This window comes from Bos grunniens, chromosome 2 (genome assembly GCF_055505025.1).
Source record: "Bos grunniens cultivar Pamir isolate PY7600 chromosome 2, Bosgru_T2T1.0, whole genome shotgun sequence".
Taxonomy (NCBI): domain Eukaryota; kingdom Metazoa; phylum Chordata; class Mammalia; order Artiodactyla; family Bovidae; genus Bos; species Bos grunniens.
The window spans coordinates 83846823-83861776 of record NC_141166.1 but is presented as its reverse complement, the minus strand read 5'-3'; the positions used below and the strand labels follow the sequence as shown (position 1 = coordinate 83861776).

General features: G+C 39.3%; 1 protein-coding gene and 1 long non-coding RNA gene across 5 annotated transcripts in view; one reads left to right on the top strand and one right to left on the bottom strand.

The window, feature by feature from the left end:
* LOC147378285 (uncharacterized) overlaps positions 1-14954 on the top strand; it is a 144377-nt gene that overhangs the window by 20525 nt on the left and 108898 nt on the right. Inside the window, exon 2 of one of the 2 annotated variants that reach the window (XR_015151812.1) lies at positions 9071-9392. The exons of the other annotated variant lie outside the window; for it this stretch is intronic. This is a non-coding gene — a long non-coding RNA (uncharacterized LOC147378285). Of the gene's footprint in view, positions 1-9070; positions 9393-14954 lie in introns of those variants that run through there. 2 annotated transcript variants of the gene reach the window in all.
* Positions 4015-14954, bottom strand: part of ARHGAP15 (Rho GTPase activating protein 15) — a 700275-nt gene continuing 689335 nt past the window's right edge. For all 3 annotated transcript variants that reach the window (XM_086368469.1, XM_086368486.1, XM_086368479.1), the window contains one exon: positions 4015-5423. In XM_086368469.1, the coding sequence (XP_086224595.1) occupies positions 5252-5423 (172 nt within the window). In that variant the 3' untranslated portion in view covers positions 4015-5251. The remainder of the gene's footprint in view (positions 5424-14954) is intronic.

Here is a 14954-nt window from a genome sequence, read left to right as displayed (position 1 = left end):
AATAAATTTTTTTAAAAAATGGAAACATCTGGACACAGATGAAGTAAATAATTTGCCCAGGACCTAAATAGCAAGTTCTCCTAAGTGCTTATTTCTTAGCCTGCTCATTTTCTGCTCTAATCCATTGCTCTGGATTATTTACATATCCCCACTGTTTGCTTTGTATGCTACTATTTTTTCTGGGGAGCTGGCTTTACAACATCACAAGGTTTAACAACACTGTGTTGGAAAAAAGTGGAAGTCCCTGGGCTGAGTCAGCTTAGGTATGTTTTGTTAGGTGCCCTTAAAAATCAATTTTCACTAAAGTTTCTGGCTTTTCATGAAAGATCTGAAGGTCTGGTAGCCTGGTGTCCATGTGCCCATGTAAGCAACATCAGCTTGAGCTGAGAAGTCAGCCCTTCTGTCCAGGGGTCCATCTTGAGTTTTACCCAGGTGTTGTCGCTCTTTAGTCACTGAGTTGTGTCGGAATCTTTGTGACCCTATGGATTGTAGCCCTCCAGGCTCCTCTCTCGGAGAAGGCAATGGCACCCCACTCCAGTACTCTTGCCTGGAAAATCCCATGGACGGAGGAGCCTGGTGGGCTGCCATCTATGGGGTCGCACAGAGTTTAACACGACTGACGCGACTTAGCAGCAGCAGCAGCAGCAGCAGCAGGCTCCTCTCTCCATGGGATTTCCCAGGTATGAATACTGGAGTGGGTTGCATTTCCTTCTCCAGGGGATCTTCCCAATTTGGGGATTGAACCCTAGTCTCTTACATTGCAGGCAGATTCTTTTTTTTTTTTAATTTAAATTATTATTATTATTTTTTAAATTTATTTATTTTAATTGGAGACTAATTAAACTAATACTTTACAATATTGTATTGATTTTGCCATACATCAACATGAATCCGCCACGGGTGTACATGTGTTCCCAATCCTGAACCCCCCCCCCACCTCCCTCCCCATACCATCCCTCTGGGTCATCCCAGTGCACCAGCCCCAAGCATCCTGTATCCTGCATCGAACCTGGACTGGTGATTCGTTTCTTATATGATATTATACATGTTTCAATGCCATTCTCCCAAATCATCTCACCCTCTCCCTCTCCCACAGAGTCCAAAAGACTGTTCTATACATCTGTGTCTTTTTTGCTGTCTCGCATACAGAGTTATTGTTACCATCTTAGGCAGATTCTTTACCCTCTGAGTCACCAGGGAAGCCCTCCTCTGGTGTTACTACTTCCTAATACCTTAAGTCTGCTCTTTGCAAATCACTTACATTATTGGCTGGCCCTAGTAAGCAGCCTTGCTTTAAGAAAAAGACTCATCTAAATTTCAGATGATACATTTTAATTGAGGAAATAATATGTGATTATTATGTTTGAAGAAAGTTTTCTTTTTTTGTTGTTGTTGTTGCTTTTTCGTATTGCGATTTGAATTTCCCAGGAGAGAGTTGATATTGTTTTGGTTTTATTTCTTTTTGACAACAGAGCAATTTGACCCAGAACTCTTAGTGACAGTCCTTTTGGATGAAAATCTTTGCAGGGCCTTTTAATTAGGAATTGACAGGGTGATTAACTTATAATTCACAAAAAATAAATGTGGAAAAGAGAAGTACAGGTCAATTTCTAGCTGTGTTAAACTGTAAGGACAGCACCATTGGCAAGTGATTGTTCCCTTTTAACAGCTTTTCTAATTTTTCTTAATTGGATCCTTTGTTTTCTAATTGGATAGAGAGAACTATCATATGGCTTTCAATTACTGGCTGTGGCATGGTGATCCTGTCATATGTCATATACTAAGTAAAGTCAGACTCATAACATATAGGATGGAAAAAAAATACCATCTCCAGGAACCCTGTTTTAGAGTTCTGTTATGTTAAGGTTATAATTTCTTTAAAATATTTGCTCATCGTAATATATAAATGCTTCTGAGAATATAAGATTATCTCTTGCATTCCTGGAAAATGTTAAGAGGTGTACACACATACACATATACACAAACATGAGAAATGCCAGTGTCCTTTGTTTCTTCTGCCCACTGATGAATTTAGAGATTCTCTTTCTAAGAAACAAAGTTTCTCATTTTAAAGCTTCCATTGGCTCTCTGCTGCCTACAGGATAAAATCTAAATATTTTATTATGTCCTATGTCTGTGTGCTCAGTCCAACTCTTTGTGAGTCTATGGACTGTAGCCCACAGGGCTCCTCCATCCATGGGATTCTCCAGGCAGAAATACTGGAATGGGTTGCCATTTTCTCTTATAGGGGATCTTCCTGACAGGAATCAAACCTGAATCTCCTGAGGCTCCAGCACTTCAGGTGGATTCTTTACCACTGAGCCATGGGGGATGCCCATTATATCCTATGTCTGACTCCAATTCTGTTCTCCAAAATTTTTAGGCATGTGCATCACCGTGAGCTTCTCACTTTTCCTTGAAGATGTTAGGTCTTTCAGCTCTCTCCTCATGCCACCCCTGCTTGCTAGTATGTCATCTACATTGGGGGAGGGATTAATTTTATTCAGTTGATCAAGATTAGACCGAAAGGGTTATATTCCTAGTGAAGCTTCACCTGACTACCCTAGGCACAATTTGCGTTTTGGTTCTCTGTCAACTACTGAACTTCCTAATATCTCTGTACTAACTTCTGTTCATTCATTCAAAAATACTTTTTGATCAAATCAACTGGAAAATATACTTTTTGAACATCTCTCTGTAGAGGTGCTGAAGCCTGGGGCAACATGGTTACCAAGATGGCTGAGTCCCTAATCTGGTGTCGAACTGTCTCCCTTACTGGGCTATGAAACTGCTGGGTGTATTAATATTTGCCTTACTTTGTATTTGATCAGTAGAGTCTAAACTTGCACCTGGCTCAGATAAGGTGCTTAAGAAATGCTCACCATCTTTTAAGGTCTTCATGATGGAAAATGTTGGCCAGTTTTTATAAAATCGAACCCCTTATTGAGGCAACCCAGTATACCTACAATCTTGGCTTTTAAACTTGGAACAGTTGATAGGAACACCGGTGCTGTCTCTGAGATGTTATGGGATCTAATGACCTTCCAGTGTAACTCTTTTTATACCTTTAGTGTGTATAAGTCAGAAGGGCACTTTGGCTCAGCACCTTGGAATGGTCTTCTCCAGAGAGCAAACTTAGTCTCTGATTAAATGCCCTTAGCAGGCACAGGACACAGCTGGGGTTTAAATCAGGCTAAATCCCATCAGATTGGAAATCAAGAAGCTGCTGCTTTTGAAGATTGTAAATCTGGAAGGCAGCAGAGGCAAGGGGCTGTGGGTCCCTGCTCCAAGCAAATAATGCCTCTCCTCTTTGGCTGTTAGTGCTGCTTCTCTCTGGCTCTTGCTCCCAGAATTACTTTAAATATGGACACAGGAAGGAATGAGATTTTAACACTGGGACTACTAAACCTAGTCCTTCCCACTTCAAAAATAATTAAAGAAGTAGTAATGAAAGTCTTGGAGGAGACCTCATTGAGAATATGGAATGCCACAGAAATGAGCACTTGAATGCCAGAGACTTGTTTCATGTCTCCATGTTTTCCTGAAAGACATAAGCACAACGTGGAATGAAAGAAGAGCTTGAAGCTGGCAAGTCTGTCAGCTCACTGTTACCAGCGACTTTAGATCATGGGGTTCTGTCTCGTGTGACTTTCCTTGGCTTTGTGGTATTTGTATACATCCCACTCGATGAAACCACACTTCAGCATTTGTTGTGGTCACTTGGTTTTTGGGCATACGCCGACTTACTGGCGCCATTGCCAAAAGGAAGACATTCAACAGGGGTGAGAGAAGCCTCTCCTTCCTCAGGCAGTGCGGTGGATGTGGGAGCTGTGTGAACATCTGGCTTTCTATTGAGCAGTCTCTCTCCTCCACTGTACACCCCATCCATGCAGACAGCCCAGGCCTCTGAGCTCCTTATTGCTCTAAGTGTTTGTTCTTGGGTCCATGCTTCACGCATTTTATTTACATGCTTTATTTTTCATTTTAAGAACAAATCAATAACTAGACTTACTCTTTATCACAGTGGATTAGTTTTATTTATTCCATTTGAATTTGATTAAAAAGCTGTCAAACATAAGTCTACATTTTTATCAGCAGAATACTTTCACAAAACCAGTATGAGATGTGCTCAGCTAGAACATAGTTTTCAAAATAAAACAATGTTTGATATATTCTAGACAGTTACCCTTTTGTTTATCCATGACAACTGAAGCTAACCATCAAATGGATAAAGCCATCCAAGTCTAGTCAAGTAATCTTTGGGGCATATTAAAAAAAAACAACTTTTTTTAAAAAAAAGTTCTTTTTAGATGGATTTAATATGATTCGCCAATAAAACATCCTCAGAAGCATAATAAAAATTCTACATAGAATGACATAGCCAGGGAAAAAAAGGAAGATATACAGTTTGATGAAGATTCAAAATGGATGTTAACATTAAAAATGAGCAGGCATGCAGTTCCTGTATAATATAAAGATCAAAATTGCAAGGCACTAATTTTGCTTCTAGTTTATAAGACAGTATGTTTATGGGACTGCAAATAGTATATGTAAAAAACATATCCAATGGCAAATGTTTTGAACTGTCATTTGTCTTCAGAAAAATTGCCGTTCTACATGTATTTGTAAATTTCAGCATCTAGCACCAGGGATGCTGGACTAGATTTACACTTATAAAAGTGTTCTTGAAAGATGAGGTATGTCTATTTTGGTTGAAATCCTGATTTCTTCTGTTCTATTTAAAAATTATTCATTTGTGTCTTGCCCCCTCTTTTAGTTCTGCTTGTGTACCCAGGGGTGTTTGAACACAGGCCTGAGGCAGCCAGGGTAATGAAGAGGTTCACCTGTGTGGACACATACCTGTACTCTCAGTCACATTCACACTCACTCGCATATCTGCACATACACAAGCACATGTGCAATGCCCAAGAGTCTCATTAAGGCTATTTTTGGATATGCTGTGCCCTCTGCACACTATTTTACAGCGTCGAGCATCCATAATGTATGCCTGGAAGTGCTGGAAGGCATTAGCAGTGAAGGGGTTAATGTAGAAGACATATAGGCAAATATTGTCAACTATTTTATTCAAATGTTTGGAACTTAAACACAAAATCATCATTAAGTTTTCACAAAATGAGGCATCTGTCGCTTGAAAGGAAAAAAATATTTCAGAAATATGTTTACAGAAATGTAAAAATATTAGGCATCGAGACAGATGTGAACACACTCAGTAGCTTGCCTCGTCTGTCAGTCAGCTGAAGATCTGGTCGTAGGCACTCAGCATGAGCTCGGCGATCTGGTTCTGGTACACCATGTGCACAGCCATGTTCCCGGTCTCGTTTTCCGCTCGCAGAAGGGTGGGTCCAAACACAATCCCTAAGCTGTGTGTGGACATGAGGTTCTTGGACGCTCTGGCCACTATCCTATGGAGAGAGAGAAAGCAAAAAGACCCACTGGAGTTTAAATAAAATTGTGACTGTTTTTGAATTGTAAAGTTCTGTGTTCTTGAATTCTTTTTCTTTCTTAAATTTCAACTTAAAGAAGGAAAGTAAGGGCAGGGATTGGCTTTGGCAAAACAGAGAATGTGACACAAGCAGAAACAATTTTAGATTTCAGAAAAACACCTGCCATAACATTATTTAATCTACTCCTTATGCTTTATTGTGTGGAAATAGAACTTATGACTTTCAGGAGAAGGATTCTATCCTCATAGTACCTAGCCATTGTGAGTGCTCAATAAATGTGGAATGAATAAATTACAACAATTACTGTGACAGTTAACAAGATTCAATCTTTGAAGTGACTAGAGTCAATGGAGGAAACAGGTGAGACATGCACAGCACACGTAAGAAGCCAAATATGCAAAAAATAGAATATAGGCATAATTTATAAGTAGAAACAAGAGCTGAAAAAAATAATTAAATTCTTAGTGATTAGTGTGAGTAAAGTATTCCTGAAAAATGCTATTTGTACTCTGTTTTGTAGAAAGTGCTAAGTCATGTCTGACTCTTTGCAACCCCATGAACTGCATGCAGCATGCCAGATTTCCCTGTCCTTTTTCCAGAGTTTGTTCAAACTCATGTTCAATTGATTCGGTGTTGCCACCCAACCATATCATCCTTTATTGTCCCCTTCTCCTCCTGTCCTCAGTCTTTCCAAGCATCAGGGTCTTTTCCAATGAGTTGGCTCTTTGCATCAGGAGGCCAAAATATTGGAGCTTCAGCTTCAACATCAGTCCCTCAGGGTTGATTTCCTTTAGGACTGACTGGTTTAGGGACTCTCAAGAGTCTTTTCCAGCACCGCAGTTCGAAAGCATAAATTCTTCAGCGCTCAGCCTTCTTTATGATCCAGCTCTCACATCTGTATTACTACTGGAAAAACCATAGCTTTGACTGTACAGACCTTTGTCGGCAAAGTGATGAACATTTAGGTGTATAACAAGTATCCCCACCCCTTTTACTCAATAAAATACAGAAGCTTGTAGCATTTGCACAGGAAAAAAGTCCCACTGGAATCAAAGAAATGTTTGCTTGCGTGAAGACTGTGGAGAGCTGCAATACCATTGAAACATTAGGATGTGGTTTTATTAATGGTAGTCCGTTGCCTGAATCAACATGGGACTCTTAAAAAGAAATTAAAGCCCCATCTTCTACATGGAGGCTTTAAAATAAAACAAAACAATGCTTATTCTCACAATTGAAGCCTCCTTGGTTTTATATTAAAATTAGGGAGAGTGGGGATTTAGTGATGTAAGGAAAAAAGGGAAAGCATATGGAAGGACAGAGTGCTCACAAATACTAAACTCTGCATTCTTCCAGACACCCCAACCCAAGGGAAATCTGAGCACAGAGAATAAAGTGAGGCAAAGGAACACTACTACATAGCAGTGGGGTCTCTGTTCTCGGAGCCCATTGGAGCACCAGTTCACCTCTAGAGGACTCTGTGTCTGGTCTAAGTGGGCCGACCTAGTCTCCATGCATGGAGGCAAGAGGAAGAAGACTTGTTCTCTCTCCATCCCTCCACAAACCTTCATCTCAGGGCCATTTCTGTGAAAAAGGCCCTGACTTCACTCTCCTGAAAGACACTGAGAAGGGCCAACACCTTCAATTTGGGACTTCCCATAGCACAAATTCCTGATCAGCAAGATGTCCTTGATTTGATCAATATCAATAATAAGAATTATTCTAAGCAATTTTATTTTACTTATTACTTAGGTTTAAAAATGGAAGTATCATTGACTTTATTCTAAGCAGTTTTATTGTCTCACTTGATCCTCACTTGATCCTCATAATAATCCCATGAGGTGCTTGTTGTTTAGTTGCTCAGACGTGTCCAAATCTTTGTGATCCCATGGACTGCAGTACGCCAGGCTTCCCTGTCCTTCACTATTTTCTGGAGTTTGCTCAAACTCATGTCCAATTCTATTATTAAGCCCTTTTTACAAATAAGAAAACTGAAGTCAAGAGTGGTGAAATGCCTGATGTCACACAGACCTGAGGCTCAAACCCAGGCAGGCAGGCTTCAGCGCCCATGGAAACATCACTGCCCGGGTGTGTGTTATGGCTCCTATGCTTAGTAATTGGCTGACTCGTCTCTCTGCCATTCTCCACATGGTTATAGATCCTTCCCTAAGAGGGTCTGGATTTTTATTCCACATAGCATTGTGATTGACAGTCTGGTTACAATGGATTCATTGTGGGCAAAATGACTCTTAAACTTGGACTAAATATTCAGGATATTCTGCCTCCCATTTTCACTTTTCTTCTTCTTTGTATGAAAAGTCTTCATACCTGTGAGTAACATTGGCGTGACTACATTTCTGGAAGGGATTCTCATATTTTAAAGTATTGGTGTGTTATCGGAGACATCAAGTTTAAAGTTTCCTTTGGAATATAGAAACTGCACCACTTGCTACTACATTTACCAAAAGTCTGTAGAATGATTTTAAAACATTCCCCTAACCTGGAGGAGGGAAAGATGGAATGGAGCTATGCTTCCCTTTAACACACCTATTTACCTTGGCTTAAAGTCTCTCTTGAGCTTCTCCCAGACCTCTTCATTACAAAAATCACTAGTAAGATTCATTGAGAAGGAAAACAGATTTTTCTCTCTTGGATTTAAAGTAATAGCTTCTCGTTCAGTGCTCTATAATGATGTAGATGGGTGGGATGGGTATGGACGTGGGAAGAAGGCCCAAGGGGAGGGGATACATGTATACATATAGCTGATTCACTTTCTTGTACAGCAGAAATTAACACAACATTGTAAAGCAACTATACTCCAATAAAAAAATAAAAGTAGTATCTTTTTGGGGATACGAAGTCCTTCATTGACTCTGCCACGGTAACAGTAAATTTGTTAAACAAATATGGAAAGAGATAACATAACTGATCAATTAACTGAGTAACTATTACGTAAGAGTTGCTTTCACAACATTACCCATTGGTACCGAACTTCTAAGCTGATGAGAGTTATCTAGCAGAGAACAGGGCTCAGAGGTCACAGAGCATGAAGATGGTAGAATTAAAAGAGACTATTCAAGTATGAAGGTGAATGACTGATATAGGGTCAACCGAGTAGAAGAGGTCCAGGAATCCAGGGAGACTGAAAAGAGAAAGGAAGAATATAAAGACAGGTAGACAGAGATATAGTTTCCTAGTTAATAATGGCTATAATTTCAGTCAAAACAGGAACAGTGAGATTTGGGGTAGCTGGGAGCTAAAATTGTCTCTAACTACAGAGGAGCCTGGTGGGTGACAATCCAAAGGGTTGCAAAGAACTGGGCATGATTGAGCGAGTGAACACATACCCTCAAGGTGAGGTTAGAAATCAAGGACGGTCCAAGAGTAGATTACTGGAGGGGACAATCATGGCTGTCAGGAGGTTATGGAGGTAGAAACTGGAAGAGGCCTATGGTGCTGGAGGAACTGGGGTGACTGGAGGGGTAACTCAGCCCTACCTGAAAGACGCAGCTGGTGGGACTCGATCTGTGGGGAGAGTAAAAGGATGCAGAAATGGGACTAGATTATTTATAAAGTTTCCCAGTGTTCTTTATATTTTTCCCACTCAGCCAAAGTCCTGGTCTAAGAATTCAGAGCACGAACCAATCCAGAGAAGAAACCAAGGCTGAACTTCAATGGAGTGACGGGTAGGAGGCAGAGCGGCTGTCAGAGGCCCCCCTCAGGCAAGTTTCTCTCTCTTGGCCGGTGGTTCATGGAGGGAGTCCTAAAACGGATTTCTGCCAGTTCATCAGTTTCCTAAATTTGCCCTTTGTCAAGTGCTCATTTTGTGCTCTTCTCTGTGTGTAAATGCAGAGCATTCATTCCATCTCAATCTGTGTCCATTTCTCTGCACACTTTCCATGTGATTTTAATAAAAACACTTTAAACTCATGGGTACTTTCAAGTAATCCTGTTACAAGTATATTTTACCAAAGAATATATAGTTCTGTATTCTTGTTATACTTGTATTCAGATCAGATTAGATCAGTTGCTCAGTCATGTCTGACTCTTTGCGACCCCATGAATTGCAGCACGCCAGGCCTCCCTGCCCATCACCAACACCCGGAGTTCACTCAGACTCACGTTCATCGAGTCAGTGATGCCATCCAGCCATCTCATCCTCTGTCGTCCCCTTCTCCTCCTGCCCCCAGTCCCTCCCAGCATCAGAGTCTTTTCCAGTGAGTCAACTCTTCGCATGAGGTGGCCAAAGTACTGGAGTTTCAGCTTTAGCATCATTCCTTCCAAAGAAATCCCAGGGCTGATCTCCTTCAGAATGGACTGGTTGGATATCCTTGCAGTCCAAGGGACTCTCAAGAGTCTTCTCCAACACCACAGTTCAAAAGCATCAATTCTTCGGCGCTCAGCCTTCTTCACAGTCCAACTCTCACATCCATACATGACCACAGGAAAAACCATAGCCTTGACTAGACGAACCTTTGTTGGCAAAGTAATGTCTCTGCTTTTGAATACACTATCTAGGTTGGTCCTAACTTTCCTTCCAAGGAGTAAGCGTTAGTGATTTTGGAGCCCAGAAAAATAAAGTCTGACACTGTTTCCACTGTTTCCCCATCTATTTCCCATGAAGTGATGGGACCAGATGCCATGATCTTCATTTTCTGAATGTTGAGCTTGAAGCCAACTTTTTCACTCTCCACTTTCACTCTCATCAAGAGGCTTTTGAGTTCCTCTTCACTTTCTGCCATAAGGGTGGTGTCATCTGCATATCTGAGGTGATTGATATTTCTCCTGGCAATCTTGATTCCAGCTTGTGTTTCTTCCAGTCCAGCGTTTCTTATGATGTACTCTGCATAGAAGTTAATTAAGCATGGTGACAATATACAGCCTTGACGTACTCCTTTTCCTATTTGGAACCAGTCTGTTGTTCCATGTCCAGTTCTAACTGTTGCTTCCTGACCTGCATACAGATTTCTCAAGAGGCAGATCAGGTGGTCTGGTATTCCCATCTCTTTCAGAATTTTCCACAGTTTATTGTGATCCACACAGTCAAAGGCTTTGGGATAGTCAATAAAGCAGAAATAGATGTTTTTCTGGAACTCTCTTGCTTTTTCTATGATCCAGCGGATGTTCGCAATTTGATCTCTGGTTCCTCTGCCTTTTCTAAAACCAGCTTGAACATCAGGAAGTTCACGGTTCACACATTGCTGAAGCCTGGCTTGGAGAATTTTGAGCATTACTTTACTAGCGTGTGAGATGAGTGCAATTGTGCGGTAGTTTGAGCATCCTTTGGCATTGCCTTTCTTTGGGATTGGAATGAAAACTGACCTTTTCCAGTCCTGTGGCCACTGCTGAGTTTTCCAAATTTGCTGGCATATTGAGTGCAGCACTTTCACAGCATCATCTTTCAGAATTTGGAATAGCTCAACTGGAATTCCATCACCTCCACTAGCTTTGTTCGTAGTGATGCTTTCTAAGGCCCACTTGCAGGTTAAATTTTCCTAGCAGTTTGGAGTTTTTTCTTAAGTTTGGGAAAATTAAGTAACTTGCAATAACACTTAGAGAAATCAAATGTAGTTAAGAAAGGTTAAGAAAATGTGGATGTATATTATATAGAATTCATACTATCTTTCCTACTCTCTCTTACAAAATGTATGCTTGTGTGTGTATGTGTATATTTCATTGACAATTTATGTTCTGAATATCAACCAGTCAGTAGTTGGTATATTGAGAAATCAATCAATCTTTAGGTTAGAAAAGATGCTGAGGGCGAAGACTATTTGTGGGTGGAAATCACCAACTGCTGAACTATATGATTCACGTAAATAGGCAAAAATATTCTCATACCAACATTCACATTAGATTAAACCCTTTTATTGTAGAGGTGGTGATAGACATATCTAGCAAAGAAGCCACTCAAACTGGGTATGTTTGGAAAATGTATTTATGCTGTTACAGACTTCACTATTCAAATATGAACCTACCTACTCTCTACCTCAATAGATTTTTAAGCAGTTAAGTGGTTGATTTAGGAGAACATAAGTAGTCAACCGCAATTTCAAAATACAGCTAGAATACTATCCTACAAAATTCTTCAAATCTCTCTCTCTTTTTTTTTAACCTCAAATCAATGGATCTAATACTTTTCTCTCTTGCTGTGGGGACTAGCTGTGCATTGCAAGTGCCATTATTTCTGAAAGCTTCAACTAGTAAAACATATGTAGAGGAGAAATATAGGCTACTGAAAGAAATGAAAGCCTGGAATGGAAAAAAAAAATGCAATCTAGTATCTAAGATGGAAAACTCTCAAAAACAGTAAGTTATACTTCCAGTAGCTTAAAATGCAGTTAAGCTGTATTACTGGAGGGGAGGATCTGATTCAGAAACCAAATACATTTTTACTATGGGTTTGGCAGTACTTCCAGGACAGCTTTCACTAAAGTGAGTTCTGCAAACACCATCTCTGTGACACACTTCACAAAAATAGCAGTCTGGAGTAAGATAAGTTTGCAGAAAATTATATGCCATTTTTCCTTCTTGGAAATTTACAATGCACAATAGCATAATACAGGCTCTGACAAGTCCTGCAGAAAACTAACCCTGTTCATCTTTGTGTAACTTAGCATGTTCCCTAACTTACTTGAACATTGTGGATCCTCTTTCTTGAGTGACAAGGAGGAGTGTATATTGAGACGTTACTCTAGTGTGCTTTGCTAAGGATCTACTAAATCTGAAACATGGTTTGAATCTCCTCTGCCACTCAGGCTTCAGAACTCAGTAGCAGCTAACTCAAAGAGATCAGACTGTGGTCACTTTTGGCAAGTTCCACCCCTCTGGTAGGGCTCAGATTTCATCTGGCCTTAAACTCCACGACAGTGTTGTAAATTGTGAGCTACCATTTAACGTGTTTTCACAAAGAAATGAAAGGAACTCCCTTTTTAGGACAAGAATACTGGAGTGGGGCACAGCAACCCCACTCTCAACCCAGGGATTGAATCCACATCTCTAATGTCTCCCTGCATTGGCAGGTAGGTTCTTTACCACTTGCACCAGCTGGGAAGCTCTTTGAGGACAAAACAAAGGTCAAAGGCAAAAAGACCACATCTGAATGACAAAGGTGAGAGCAGTCACATGGTTGAGAGATTACTATACAGCAAATGGCTGGACGGTGAAAAGGTATAAAAATATTTAGATCAATATTTGGAAATTCTTCTAAATGTTTGTTTACTCAACATTAGTTTACTCCCAAGAAATAGTGAAGATACCTGATTCAAAGCAATGTGAGGAGCTCAAACGTTAGTGCCTGTGAATGCTTCACTAACAGGAAAAACATCTTAAACTGCAACTCTTTTGAAAAAGGCTATTTATGAACACTGCTAAGTTTAAAACAGCTTGACAAGAATAATTATGATTTTATGAATTTGTTCACAAAATAGCACTTGATATATATTCTTTGTAAAAGAAACTCTCTAACCACTAAGTAAAATTTAAGTTTATAAAATCTTAAAGTAGGTAAGAATTCATTTTTCTGGCAAGAGATTAAAAATGTGATGTACAGTTTACAGCACAAAACGGAGAAGAAATGCCGGAGCTACTTTTTGTCGGGCCCCAATGGAAGGAGCAACAATTCATCAATTTTAGAAACAATCTATAATCCACAGCTACAGATGTTGGGCCCCAGACAAAAAAATCCTCACAGACTTATGCTAGGTAAGTTTTTTTCCAAAAGTGAGCTGAATCACTAACTCAAAGAAATTTCTTAGTTGTTGAAAATCATAGCCAAATGATTCAAACTGAAAGAGAGATTTACCATAAAACTCAAAATTAATGCTAAGAAGACCAAAGCATTTAATAGTAAGTAGACCAGCTACAAACAGATATAAGGATGCAAACTTCCTTTAAAGTTTGTGCTTTGCTGTTATCATAGAGACTTGCAAAGGAAGTCGAAAGCCACAGAATTGCCTGCAGGACAAGCCTCAAGTTATTGGAGGTGTATTATAAGTATTCCCTTCTCTATCTCTGGATTGCTGTGATTTTCCAACACACATAACTTTAGGATAGTTTAATGGAGAAAGTGCGGTGGTAAATGTACTTTTGCCAACAGGTCACACCTGGCTTGTATAATACAGCTCATCCACTGTACATGAAATGTTAATTGTGACTTTGACCACTTCAGTGAGGAGAAGCTGCTAAAAATAGAATAAATTTTCACTGTGCTCAATTTATGCTTCCTATGTGCTGTAGCTACTTTGGGGGGGATCCATGCTAACCATATGCTTGCCTACTCTCAATCTGCACAAAATATACTGCCATGTCTACATTGGCCTTTTTCATTTTTTTTTTTTTTTAAGATTGGGGACTTAGTAGGAAGTCTACTTTTCCCCTTAAAGTCAGGGCTGTACGTTAGAAAAATTTTCAAATATTATAAAAGAAGGTGAGCATTTACAACTGTTATTTGCATTTAAACTAATATATTTCAAGGTGGTCATTCACTGGTGACTGTCACTTTTACATGCAAATTTACACATCAACTGGCTTAAACTAATTGTAAAATCTTCAATTTTATGCTTAAATATCCTATTATTATTGTTTTCCAAAGTAAGCAAAGAATTATCCTCCTAAAAGAGAATTAATGCTATGTTCTGGCATTTTTGCTTTTAAATTATCTTCGAAGCTATGTGTATATAATTTTTTCAAAGTACATTGTGGAAAAGGTACTTTATATGGTAGTTACACATTAACAGCTAACATGGCCTTATTCTTTACATTTATTGAGTACCTTCTTTGCAATGATTTCATTTCAAAAGATTGAAACATTTTCAATTATTCACTTGTTTCATATTTATATTGATTGGCCATTACAAGGAGAGTCTAATGTATCTTTAAAGCAATACTCAGAACTATAAGAGACAAGGAATGACTAAAAAAAAATGACTAGCCTGTAGACTTAAAAATGGCTTATTTCTGGTTGTAATATGTATTCTATAAGGTGACAACAACATATATAAAATGGGATATCATAGCCAAAGCCCTTACATAGCAGATAATATCAAAAAGGAACACAAACAGTAGTTATTATTTGCCAAATATCCATTACATGCTAATCACTGTGCTTCAAATATACCATGCTTTTCAAAGGCAGAATTAAAACTCAACTGTAATTTCTCTTGCTCTGATTAGTAATATATTCTATTAGAATTTGAGATGTTAAGAAAAGTATGATAAAGAAAAAAAACACACCAATAACTCTAACAATAACTCAAGGTAATCATTTCTCATTCATTAAAATCTATTATTCAATAGACCTGCTATTACTCAGTACCTGCTAGGTGCCTGATGTTGGGGATGATGCAGTGAGTAAAATAGACAAAGTTCCTACCCATATGCAACTTATAATCTAGTTGGGGAAACAGACAAGAAACAATCCACTAATTAATACACAAAGTGATTTCGGCACAGAGGTACTTCAAGAAAGACTAAGAGAAGTGGTGGTTCTTC